The sequence below is a fragment of the Acomys minous genome (assembly GCF_964271855.1).
Source record: "Acomys minous genome assembly, chromosome: 4".
In the NCBI taxonomy this organism is placed as follows: domain Eukaryota; kingdom Metazoa; phylum Chordata; class Mammalia; order Rodentia; family Muridae; genus Acomys; species Acomys minous.
Genome location: NC_140486.1, coordinates 10,979,067 through 10,992,343, shown reverse-complemented (window position 1 = coordinate 10,992,343; position 13,277 = coordinate 10,979,067). Strand labels below are relative to the sequence as shown.

Below are 13,277 nucleotides of genomic sequence, written 5' to 3'. Positions count from 1 at the left end.
TTGGTGCCTTTTGGAAGCCCACAGGGGGCCCCCCCCTGCCTCCCCCGGAACAGGGAGGCCAGGTGCTTGGCGCCTGGTACAAAGGCTGCGTTTGTGCGAGGCCTGGGCGTAGAGGGCACAGATGTGCAGTGCTTTGCATCAAAGACCACAGCATGCTCCATAAACAGAGGGTGATGGAGCTGTTTCCATGCTTCATGGAGGGAGAAAGGGAGATGCAGGAAGCGACATTCTTACTGCTGCCTCCAACCACAAAGACTTGCTGTCCACCCACAGTGACTTACTGTCCACCCACAGTGCCATCAGAGTCCTTCAGCTACTGAGTAAGAACTGAAAGACAGCTGTAGACCCGGGATAAGGACCGGAGCGTCCACTGACTACCCATGTGCTTTCAACCTTGACTTCCCTTTCCTATCTGTTTAAAACCTAAGTGGATCTAACTCGGAAAATATGGATGAGTTATTGTAGATTAATACTAACAAACAGCCTAGAAACTATATATGGAATATCTTTTTGTTGTTGTTGGTGGTGGTGTGTTTTTTTTTTTTTTCTGAGACAGGGTCTCTCTGTGTAGCCTTGGCTGTCCTGGACTCACTTTGTAGACCAGGCTAGCCTCAAACTCACAGAGATCCACCTGCCTCTGCCTTCCAAGTGCTGGGGTTAAAGGCATGTGCCACCATGCCCAGCTAATATGGAACATCTTATTCAAACTTTACAAGGATCTTACAATATAGATATCATTATTATCTTCATTATATTTTAAAATAAATTGTGTGTATGAGAGTATATATGTGCGTGCGTGCGTGCATGCATGCGTGTGTGTGTGTGTGTGTGTGTGTGTGTATGTTCACGAGAGTACTACTGCACTGATGTGGAGGAACAGAGGACAACTTAATGGGAATTATTGCTTCCCTTCCACCATGGAGAACCAAGGAGTTGAAATGAAACTGCCATCCTTGGAGGAAAAGTACCTTTACTGTTGAGCTATCTTGCTCAGTTTCATCTTGTTCTTATCTTCATTTTATAGGACAGAAAGCTAAGCATCAAAAATCTATATTGTGAAATAGAGTAAAGTCTGCTTAAGCCACTTGGCCACATGGATCTGTTTATTTCTCTCTCTCTCTCTCTCTCTCTCTCTCTCTCTCTCTCTCTCTCTGTCTCTCTCTCTCTATGTGTGTGTTATGTGTGCACATACATACAGTGTTTGCGTGTGTGTGTGTGTGTGTGTGTGTGTGTGTATGTGTGTGTGTGTATGCGTGCACATGAGTGTGTGTGTAAAGGACAGAGATGGATGTCCGATGTAGTCCTTGATTGACCTTTGCTTTATTTACTGAGCCGGGGTCTCACTGACCCGGGGCTTGCTGACTTGCATAATCTAGCCAGCTAGCTTGCCCTGGGGATTCCCTATCTGTGCCTCTCATGCTTAGTTTATAGACAGGCCACCATGCCTGTCTTTTTTTTTTTTTTAGATTTATTTATTATTTTTACAGTTTTCCACCTGCATGTGAGCCAGCAAGCCAGAAGAGGGTACCAGAGCTCAATTTAAATGGTTGTGAGCCACCATGTGGTTGCTGGGAATTGAACTCAGGACCTTTGAAGGAACAGCTACTGCTCTTAACCTCTGCACCATCTCTCTAGCCCCATGCTTGTCTTTTATGTGGCTGCTGGGCTCTGGGTCCTGTGTTTGTGTGGAAAGTCCTTTATCCATTAAGTTGTTCCCAGCCCGAGCTTTTCTTAGTCCAGCATAGGATCCTATCTAACTTTTGGCCTCTTAGTCCTTTTATTTGCAGTTCTAAAGGAGAAGCACCCATGCCGCATAGATTTGAGCCCCAAGTCTACCATTTGCAAGCCACATGGCTTTGGGCAAATAGTTGTGTCTGTCAATCGATGGGCTGGCTAGACTGGGATGTGGGAGAGAGATACTAGAAGGGTTAAATGTGCTTGAAGTTTGTCAAGTGCTTCAGACTAAATGAGTCTGAGCACACATTCAAAAAGTCGTTCAAGACTGGCCACGTAAGCAGAGAAATTAGAACGTAAGAGTGTCTTCCCTGGAAGCAGATGCTGGTGGAATAAGCATAGCTTGTTATGTATCCAGACCCTTCCGTCACAGTCAGCTGGAGAAGCATCAGAGGCACCTCAGCAGACGTGAAGACTGCTACCCGCGTCTCCAGCCAGGTTCTCCCAGACACCAAGTCCATGCATCGGTTGTGTCCTTCAGCGCTCTCTAGTGAAGTGGTAATAGAGGTGCTGAAGACAAGAATGACACCCCACCCCAGTGCCTGTGCCAGCATTATCTTACAGCCCTACTGTCACCTCACCTTGCCCCTACAGCCCTCAGACAGCTCTTTCTAGGTGAGAGCCTAGACATCCAGACATGTCTAAATATCCCTCCTCTACAGTCAGCGGGTCAGCGGAAAAGCTGGTATCAGTCGTTTGTAAATAAGCGAAAGCAGAAGCCGAGAGGATAGCTGGGCTATACATGGATGCATTAAGTAAGAAAAGCAGACAAAGCCAGGTGTGGTAGCACACGCCTTATTATTCCAGAGGTTGAGGCAGGAAGGAGGACTGAGGATTGGAAACCAATCTAGACCACAGAGTTAGGCACTGTCTTAAAAATGAATGGGGGTGGCAGATATGAACATGCCTATGTGTTGGAAATATGTCATCTTGGCAATTTTATGTACTGTCTAAATTTCCTGCAATATACATATGCTTCTTGTACAGTCTGAGGCCTTTCTCCCTGCCTCAGTCATCTGCTTTCAAGCCACAGTAAAATAGCAAGTGATACAAGTGATATTTGGCAGCATTAGAAAACAGAGAAAGACCTGCTGGTGATCTGTAGACTGTGGGGAGCTCTGCAGTGCGGAAGGCAGATGGGACTAGATGGACAGAGGTGGGAAGACATTTTTCTGACCCAGGCTAAACCCTGGGTTTATGCCCAGAGAATAAAGGGCATAGATTCTCCACACCAAGACAAGCTCTGAGGCAGCCAGAATGGAGGCAGCCGAGGTGGAGAGATCAGTTAGAGGACACTGGGAATGCAGCCAGGGCCCTCCCCACAGGGGTGAACATGGAGCAGCTGCCCAAGTGTCAGCTGATGATGCCCTGGAGCAGGTGCCTGACAGGAGCAGGATGGCCTCCAGCAGCAGGGCTTGATCCTGCAGCCCTCAAAAAAAGGGTTAGTGCAGCTCTGGGGCCCTCTGCATGCTTTCCTCTCTAGGATGACACCTTTCCTGCCATGTCTCACTCCAGGCAGAAGCAAAAGCATCAGAAATTGTACCAGGAGGTCATCAAAACACTGGGAGCAAACACATGCACACACACACACACACACACACACACACACACACACACACACACACACACACACACACACACACACACACACACACACCCAACAGAGGCAACATGGTGAGTTGGCCAATTTTTTTTTTTTTGAGACAGGCTCTTCCTGTGTAGCTCTTGCTGGTCTAGAAGTTGCTATGTAGACCACACTGGCCTTGAATTCACAGAGCTCTACCTGCCTCCTTCTCCCTAGTGCTGAGATTAAAAGTTTACAATTGTATTCTATATGTCACTAATAGTCACTTAAAGCTGTAATTTAAAATAAGGGCCAGAGCTGAGCATGGTGGTGCATGCCTTTAAGCCCAGCACTTGGGAAGCAGAGGCAGATGGATTTCTATGAGTTCGAGGCTATCCTGGTCTACATAATCCAAGACAGACAGGACTACAGGAGAAACCCTGTCTTGAAAAAACAAACAAAATACAGATCCAGTCTTGGGGATATAAGTGAGCAGGTAAGAGTGTTAGATATAAAAACAGGAAGACATGAGTTCAAATCCCCAATAGCCATGTAAAAATCGGGGTGTGGTCATATGCATATTTGTAACCCTAACACTGTTAAGGTTAAAGACAGGAGGATCACTGGGGCTTGCTGGACAACAGCCTAGCCCTAGGTGTAATAAGAAACCCTGTCTCAAATGAATAAGGCAAGCTGGGTGTACTAGCATACACCTTTAATCCCAACACTCAGGAGGCAGAGATAGGCACATCTCTGTGAGTTCAAGACCAGCCTGGTCTACCCAGAAAGTTCTAGGACAGTAGGGACTACATACTGAGACTCTGTCTCAAAATAAAACAAAGCAGAAGAAACAAGTCAGAGTGATAAACATCCGACGTCCCCTTCTGGACCCCAGGCACCTTATCACACATGTATATGCATGTGCACATACACACAAACACACACACACACACACACACACCTCAAAGACCAGGGCTAGGTATAGCGGTGCACATCTGTAAATTCAGCACTCTAGAGGCGGAAGGTTCAAGGTAGAAACCGAAGGTGGGGCAGTGAGAGGCGTCAGCAGGTGATGGTGCTTGCTATACAGGCCTGTGAATTCGATTTTAATGCCCAAATCCCACTAACTATGGAGAGAGAGAACCAGTTCCTGGAAGCTCTTCTGACTTCAACAAGCGCACTATTGCAGGAATGTGGTGATGCTTGTACAGGTCTGTCTCTCTCCCTCTCTCTTTATCACACACACACACACACACACACACACACACACACACACACACACACACGCACACACACACACTGAAAATAAGTAGAACCCCTAGGGATCAGTCTTTTAAGGTAAAATCATAAAACATTAAAAACTGTTTCCACTGTAAAATTTTGGAAGCAGTGTCTATGCTCATACATAAGAAAGTACTCCATAAACTGTAGTACCTCCATATAATAAAGTCCCATGTGTCCATTCATCCGTCTGTCTGTCTGTCCATCTATCTATCTATTTCTGAGACAAGATGTTATATAGCCTAGGCTGGCTTTGTACTTGCTACAGAGCTGGATGTGACCTTGAGTCCCTGATCCCCGGCTTTCTCTCCTTCTCATGTGCCAGGGTCACAGATGGGCTCAGCCTGGTTTTATGCAGTGCTGGGCATCAAACCCACGACTCTGCATGTGAGGCAAAATCCACGCCTCCAGTATTCCCAATGGCAGCTTCCCTCCTCTCCCCTCCCCTCCCCCTGCACCCCTCCTCCCCCTTTTCCCAGGAGAGGGGAGGGCTCCCATGGATACCAACCAGCCTTGGCATATCAAGTTGTACTAAGACTAAGGACATTTTAGTCTTACTATTTCTCCTTAATTAAAAAAAAAAAACATGTATTTATTTATTTTGTGTGTATGTGCACATGAGCACCACGGAAGTCAGGTGCTCAGGCTTCATGGCAAGTGCCTTTACCCCCTGAGCTAGTCTGTCTGCTCAGTGTCTTAAATAACAGGGGAAAAAACCTGGAAACAAATGAACAGATGGAAAAAACTCTTCCCAGGGAGTATGAACGGACAGAAGTGTACTTTCTCTTATTTCTTGGTGGTTCTTTCAGGGCAAGCCTAGGGCCTTATACATGCTAAGTATACTACCACTGAGTTAAATCTCTAGCCATTAGCTTTAGGACTTTTTTTTTTTTCCTGTGTGCAACTTAAGGACCTAGAAAAATGGCAGAACAATCTGCTCCTGCCCCGTCAGTTTGGCTTCCTTGTACTGACAACCTCAGCTGGCATCATGGACTATGAAGAAGCAAGAGGAAAACACACAGGAGGGAAAATCCTGGGATTCTTTTTCTAGAAATGTAAAACATAAATAAAAAGCCTCTGTGGACTGTGGGGAAAAAAAAAGATTTGCTGAGTCTGTCTATGGCCATACCATCCTCTGTGTGCCCAGTCTCCTCTGATCTGGGGAGATTTACTAATTCCCCAAACCACTACAGTTCTTTTTCTTTAAAAAAAAAAACATATGTATATGTTTGCATGTTCACACATGTGAGGGTGAGTGTGCACATGTATGTACACGTGGAGACCAAAGAACAACCCTTGGTGTCATCCTTAGGAATGCCATACACTCCCTTTGAGGTTGGGTCTTGCTGGCCACTTCTGCCTCTGCCTTCCCCAGCGCTGGCATTACAAGTGTGCTACGACACTGGCAGGTTTCTATTTTTTTTTTTTTTTTGAGACAGGGTTTCTCGGTGTAACCTGGGCTGTCCTGGACTTGCTTTGTAGACCAGGCTGGCCTTGAACTCACAGCGATTTGCCTGCCTCTGCCTCCCGAGTGCTGGGATTAAAGGCGTGTGGCACCACGCCCGGCTAACACCAGCATTTTTATGCGGGTTCTGTGCATTGAACTCAGCTCCTCGTGCTTTCAAGGCGAGCACTTTCTTTATAGACTGAACCATTTCCCCAACTCGCTATGGTTCCTTTTTGATGACCTCAAGTTCCTAAAGATAATTTTCTATGTAAAAGCATCATATTTTAGCTTTACATTTAAATGCAAGCTTATTTCTAGTTGACTTTTGTGTACAGTAGAAGATGAATGCAGACTCTCTCCCATGCAGTTGACACAGTTGTTCCGGGAACATCTGTTCAGAAGAATTAACAGCTTTGGCCCCTTTGCTGAAAGTCAGTTGGTTATAGACAAATGAGTCTATTTCTGTATCTTTTTCTGTTCCATCGTCTACTTGTTTATCTTCAGGTCTCTGTACTATGCAGTTCTGACTATTCAAACTTCATGGAAAGTTCTCAAGTCAGGTGGTATGAACCTTCCAGCTTTTATGTCAGGGCCTCAACTAGTTGAGGCTGGCCTTCAGCTTGCAATACAGACAAGGCTGTTCTTGAACTGTTCCTCCTGCCTCCAGTTCCCAAGTGCTGCTTACAGTTGTGGCTTACCAGGCTTGGTGCTTATTTATTATTTATTATTATTATTTTTTTTTTTTTTATTTTTCGAGACAGGGTTTTCCTGTGTAGCCCTGGCTGCTCTGGACTCACTTTGTAGATGCTTGTATTTTTATTTCATGTCTAGTCCAGGTCCTTTGTAACTCTTCATGAGTTTTAGGTCCCAATGGCAGTTATTCACAGAGGAGGGTTTGCTTGTTTGTTTATAGACAGGGTCTCTCTGTGTAGCTCAGGCTGTCCTGGGCTCTGTAGACCAGGCTGGCCTCAAACTGACAGTGATCTTCCTGCCTGCCTCTGCTTCCCTGAGTGCTGGGATCAAAGGTGTGCACCACTACATCTGGATCTAATCTATATTTTTTATGTTGCTGTAATATTTAAAACATTTCCTTCCCTCCTCTCCTCTCCTCTCCTATGTTTTCTCTTACTCCCTTCAATCCTTCCTTTCTTTTTTTTTGAGACAGTGTTTCTCTGTGTAGTCCTGAAACTCACTATGCGGATCAGGCTGGCATTGAACCCGTAGAGATTTATTGCCTGTGTCCAAAGAGTGCTGGGACTAAAGGCATGTGCCACCATGCCCTACTTTGGGACAGGTTTCTCTCAATGTCAGAGAGCTTTAAATTCTGTGTTTCTGTAAAGATGTAGCGCTATTCAGAGATCTGTTTCTTTTTATGCTCATATGTGTTTTTAAAAGACTCCATATTTCCTTCTCTTCTCCGGTAAACATTTACTTTTAATTATATATATGTATCTATGTGTGCCTGTGAGTGGGCAGTGCACATGACTGCAGGTGTCTTCAGAGGCCACAGGCTGCTTGGATCCCCTTGGACCTGGAGTTCCAGACATGACCTGTGAGCTGCCCAGTGTGGCTACTGGGAACTGAACTTCTGGTCTGTGCGGACGTCACCATCTCTCAACTGCTGAGTAGTCTCTTCAGCTCCACCTTTTGGGCTTTTGAGATAGGATTTCACTATGTTGTTCAGCCTGGATTTGAACTTGAATTTTCCTTGCCTCAGTTGCCGAAGTGTTTGGAATTACAGATGCGTGCCATCACATCTGCTATGTTTAGCTTATAACATCTGTAGAATCTGCATTGACTGAAATCTGTATTGATGCTTGAGCTTTTGTTCTGATAGTGGCAGTTTGTGTTTTATTCCCCCCTTGTTTTTGATTAACATAGCTTATCAACTTGACCTAACAGTTTAAAGGACAACTTGGTTTCATTAGTGTTCCCTATTGTTTGTTCATCCCTATTGTTTGTTTATCTCATTCTACTATTTAAATTTTTTTTCTACCACTTACTGTAAGTTTATCTAGCTCTTTTTCTTGAACCACTTAAAGTAAAAGCTTAGGTCAGTGCCTTTATGACCATGTCCCTGCCTTACTTATGTTCATTTCTATTGTTTGTTTTTTAATTTTTAATTAATTTGAGATGAGGTCTGGTATACTCCAGGCTGGCTTTTAACTCACAGTATAGCCAAAGGTGATCTCAAATGCTTGGTGCTCCTTCCAGAGGGCTGAGAGTACAGCTGTGTGCCACCTCATGTATCTTATGGAGTGCTGGGGACTGAAACCAGCCCTTTGCAAGGTAGCTACACCAGTAACCTGCCAGTTGAGCCCCATCTCATAAATTCTGATATCTTCATTTGAAATATATTTTTATTTTTCACAGGAATCCTGGTTATTTTAAAGGACTCGATTTAAATCTTATTCCTTGGCCAGTAGTGGTGACGTACCCCTGTAATTCTAACACCTGGGAGGCTAAGTTACGAGGCTGTCAGTTTTAGGCCAGCCTGGGGAATATGGCAAGACCCCGCCCCCTGCCTCCCTTTTCTTTATTTCTTCTTTTCTTTTATGCCTTAGCTTACCTCTTCTTCTACTGTATCAGTCACACATGCTCTTCATATGGCCGTGGAATAGACTGCCTTCATCTTTGTCTTTCCCTGGACATATGTGTTTGTTTTATGTATATGATTTTTACTGACTCTCTGGAATGAATGGTAGGCTCCTTGGCTTCAAGTACACAAACTCTCAGGCTGGCTTTATAAATGTGTTAGTATTTTGTGTGTAGTGGGTATGAAATGAAAATGTATGTCAAAAGTTATTAATATGGTGATAACGTTTGTGCATAATCCAAATGACATATAATGAGTTAAGCATTAGGGCTGGGGATATAGTTCAGTTGGTAGTGCTTCTCTAGCATGCACCAGGCCTGGGTTATCTCCAGTACCACACAAACAAGTGTGACGCCTGTAAGCCCAGCACCACATAGAGCAGGTGTGACGGCTGTAAGCCCAGTACCACACACAGCGGGTGTGATAGCTATAAGCCCAGTACCACACAAACAAGTGTGACAGCTGTAAGCCCAGTACCACACACAGCAGGTGTGACAACTGTAAGCCCAGTACCACATAAACAAGTGTGACGGCTGTAAGCCCAGTACCACACAAACAAGTGTGATGGCTGTAAGCTCAGTACCACACAAACAAGTGTGATGGCTGTAAGCCCAATACCACACAAACAAGTGTGATGGCTGTAAGCCCAGTACCACACACAGCAGGTGTGACAACTGTAAGCCCAGTACCACATAAACAAGTGTGACGGCTGTAAGCCCAGTACCACATACAGTGGGTGTGATGGCTGTAAGCCCAATACCACACAAACAAGTGTGATGGCTGTAAACCCAGTACCACATACAACAGGTGTGACAGCTGTAAGCCCAGGACCTGGGAGGCTGAGGCAGAAAGACTGGAAGTTGAGGGCCATACTTGGCTAAGAAGTAAGTTAGCTCAACCTGAGTTTCATGAGACTTAGCCTCAAAGGGGGGAAAAGATGCTACTTCATGACACAAAACAGTGACTGCTAATAGCCAAGGGATAGTAAACACTCCAGGTATTCTAAAGAGGGACAGAGGACAGTAAACTCTGCCAGGGAGACCCCATCCAGAGAAGAAGTGGAATTTGAACCGGTTCTGAAGTAGAGGAAGGATTTAAGTGAAGAAGGGAGACATGGCATTCCCATGGAGAGAAAAGTATACAGAAAGCCTTGGGGTAGCAATGTGCGTTGTTCCTCCTGGAGCTGAGAGGGACAGTGTGGGGAGGGAGGATGTGGGTGTGCTCAGAAGCTTCCGACTATGAGGCTGAGTGAGGTTTCATTTCTAGTTTGATCAACTTGCCTGCACATTTCAAGATTTCCTTGTTTTTAATAGCCGAGTAGTGTTCTGTTGTGTAAATGTACCACGGTTTCTTTTTGTAAATTTTATGTATATTTTATTATAACTTATTCATATTACATCATGATTGTTATCCCTTCCTTCATATCCTCTCATTCCCACCCTCCCTCTCTCTTCTGCTTATTCCCTTCCCCTAGACCTCTGATGGGGGGGGGCCCTCCTACCTCAACTGTCTGGTGACAGCCTATCAGGTCTCATCAGGATAACCTGCATCCTCTTCCTCTGTGTGTCTGCTAGGCTGTCTTGTCAAGGGGCAGTGACCAAATCATAAGCACCAGAGTGCATGTCAAAGGTTCAGCAGCAGTGTCCTGTCCCATCCCCTCCATGGAGAATCATCTGAACAGGGGGTCTTGGTTCTCTGCATACGTTGTCCTTATTGTCCTTGGCTGGTGCATCAGTTTGCGTCCAGATCTGTTCAGTTGAGGGCCATCTAGGTTGTTTCCAGATTCTGGCTATTACGAATAAGGCTGCTATGAACATAGTTGAGCAAATGTCCTTGAATGGTGGAGCATCTTTCGGGTCTATGGCCAGGAGTGGTATAGCCGAGTCCTGCGGTGGCACTATTCCCGATTTTCTGAGAAGGTGGAGTGGTGAGAGTGGTATGGAAGGATGGGGATATGGAAGGACTCAGAGTGTTCAAGAGCCCCACAAGGAGACATCAAGGCCAGTGGATCTGGACCCAGGCAGGCTTGCACAAACTGTTGCACCAACCAAGGACAATGCATGCAGTAAACCTAGACCGCCTGTTCAGATCTAGCCAATGGACAACTCATTCTCCATGGCTGTGGGGAGATCAGGGACTGCCTCTGACATGACTCTGGTGCCCCTATTTGATCCCCTTTGGTGGGGAAGCCTGGTGGAACCCAGAGGAAGGGGAAGCAGGCTGTCTGTATGGGACCTGATAAGTTGTGGTCATATGGTGGGGGAGGAGGTCCCCTTCTGTCAGAGATCTAGGGGAGGGGAATAGGGTGGAAGAGGGAGGGAGGGAGGGTGGGAATGGGATGATACTAGGTAAAGGATAGCAATCAGGATGTAATCTGAATACATTATAATAAATTAAAATCAAAAGGAGAAGCCAAACATTCTTCTTCTTTTTTTTTTTTTTTTTTTTTTTTGGTTTTTCAAGACAGGGTTTCTCTGTTACACAGAGCCCTGGCTGTCCTGGAACTCAGAGATCCACCTGCCTCTGCCTCCAGAGTGCTGGGATTAAAGGCACTCGTCACCGCATGCCCCACAAGCATTCTTAATGGGTAGGAATGGAGACTTCTGTCTGCAAAATGGCGCTAACAATGAACCTTTGAATTCCTTTCTTCATTTCCCCAGGAGGCTTTGCTTCATTGCTCTGTTCTTATGAGTTTGAAAGGGGTTGCAGGAGACTTCGCACCCTACGCATTTCTGGTGTTGGCCTGTGATGGGCGGAACATTAAGGGAGATTTTTCTGTGAGGGATTCAGGGGTGATGACAGTGTTTGAGTCAGTAGCGCTCAAACAGAAAGGCTATCCATGTGAACAGAGTCCCAGACTCAGAGAACTCAGAAGAGAGACCTGGGTTACCCAAAGAAGACTCCCAGAAAACATGAGCGTTGGGAGACTGGCTTTGGATTTTGCAAAGGATGATGTAAATACTGTATTAAAGAGCAGGAAGTGACACTGCTAATTAAAAACTAAATATTATTTTTCCCAAACCAAGGCCAGGAGCCATGTATAGCAACGCTGGCCCAGACTCCCATTCCTGAGTCCAACAGGTCAATGCCCACTTTCCTTTACCCTGGCATGCCTCCTTGCTCTTGCCTTGTGGCTCAGGACTGCTTGCCTTTCACAGATATTCTACAGTCCTTCAAGAGGCCTAACTGGCTGTGGGAGGAGATGCCAGGTCTTTGGTGGCAGATTCAAGGTATAGATAGTCCTGGTTAAAATGGGCCTGTATTCTGAGGCAGTTTCTGCCAAGGTATGTGAAAGTGTCCACAGCAAGAGGCTGGAGTGGGAACCTGCAGTCTCTCCGCCTCATCCCTCATCCTTATGCCTCTTATTCCTGTTTTGTCCCTCCTGATGCGACCCTTTAGCTTCGTCATTTGAATTATTCTTCCCAGCTCTTCCTTTCTACTTGTATTTTCTTGGGTCTGCGCGCCTTTGTAAACGCGATTCAGTGAAGTTCCATCGTTGGGCTTCCTGGCTCTTCCCCTCCATCCTTTCTTCCTGCTTATTCCTGCTCTGACGCCATGTTGTTTATTTCACCAGAGCTCGGACATTCTCAGCACCGTTGGCTATGACAGCATCATCCAGCATCTGAACAATGGACGCAAGAACTGCAAGGAGTTTGAAGACTTTTTGAAAGAAAGGTACGATGCTCAGGCCTCTTGGGCCGGGATGCTCCCACCCACCACCCCGCCCCAGGAGTCAGTTGCTTTTCTTTTCTTTCTGTTTTAGAAAAGTTGATTCTTGTTAGTTTGTGGGCATGCGTGTGCCACACTATATATGTGGAGTTAAAGGAGGACTTTGCAGTTGGTTCTCTGCTGCCTTTATGTGGGTTCTGGGGTTCAGCTTTCGCTTGTTGTTTTGGTTGTGTTGGCCAGCTCTGAAGATCCTCTGCTCCAGAGTGTGAAACGATCCCAAGAAGTGTCTGATTATTATTCTAGAGTTAATATTAGTATGCCTTCTCAGTGAGGAATCCCTCTGCCCATTCAGACATTAATAAAGGAACAACAGAAGCTTTTTAGTGTAGGGTGTGTCCAGCCCTGGCTAATGCCTACTGAGGAGCGGGCCATGAATGTGTAACGTTTAGTAACTTGTATATTAGGCTATGCATTCCACATAGGCTGCCGTCTTTAGGTTTATTTCAGGTCCCGTCTCTAGGTTACGCTTCCAACAATTTAAACAGAGACAGGAAAACCACAACAATTTTTGGCTTTTCAAGACAGGGTTTCTTTATGTGTAGCCCTGGCTGTCGTGGAACTTGAAGAATTATTTTTTTTCCTTTTTTAAAAAATATATTTTATTAATTTATTCATATTACATCTAAATTGTTATGCAGAATTATTTCTTAAGTACACTAGAGTTGTACTTTTCCTATAGTTGTTACCCAGGTCATCTTGTCCACTTGGAAGTATTATGCTTTTCGGCGTAAGTTCGCTGGAGGAATTAATGGCATGCCGGGACTTGTTGGTGGCTGTAACCCCATGCTCCCTGCTGGAGCTGCCCCTTAAGAGTCATGTTCTTTGATATGGAGATGAGCCTGATGGCCAATTGTAATTCAGGGCTTTCTCCTTTTGTTATGGGAGTGGAGCCTAACTGGTGATCAATCTTTGTAAACAAACATTAG

General features: G+C 45.4%; 1 protein-coding gene across 1 annotated transcript in view; it reads left to right on the top strand.

Moving 5' to 3' along the window:
• The window catches only part of PSTPIP2 (proline-serine-threonine phosphatase interacting protein 2), a 73,374-nt gene that overhangs the window by 24,265 nt on the left and 35,832 nt on the right, over positions 1-13,277 (top strand). Inside the window, exon 2 of the mRNA XM_084778397.1 lies at positions 12,197-12,297. Within this exon, the coding sequence (XP_084634523.1) occupies positions 12,197-12,297 (101 nt within the window). The remainder of the gene's footprint in view (positions 1-12,196; positions 12,298-13,277) is intronic.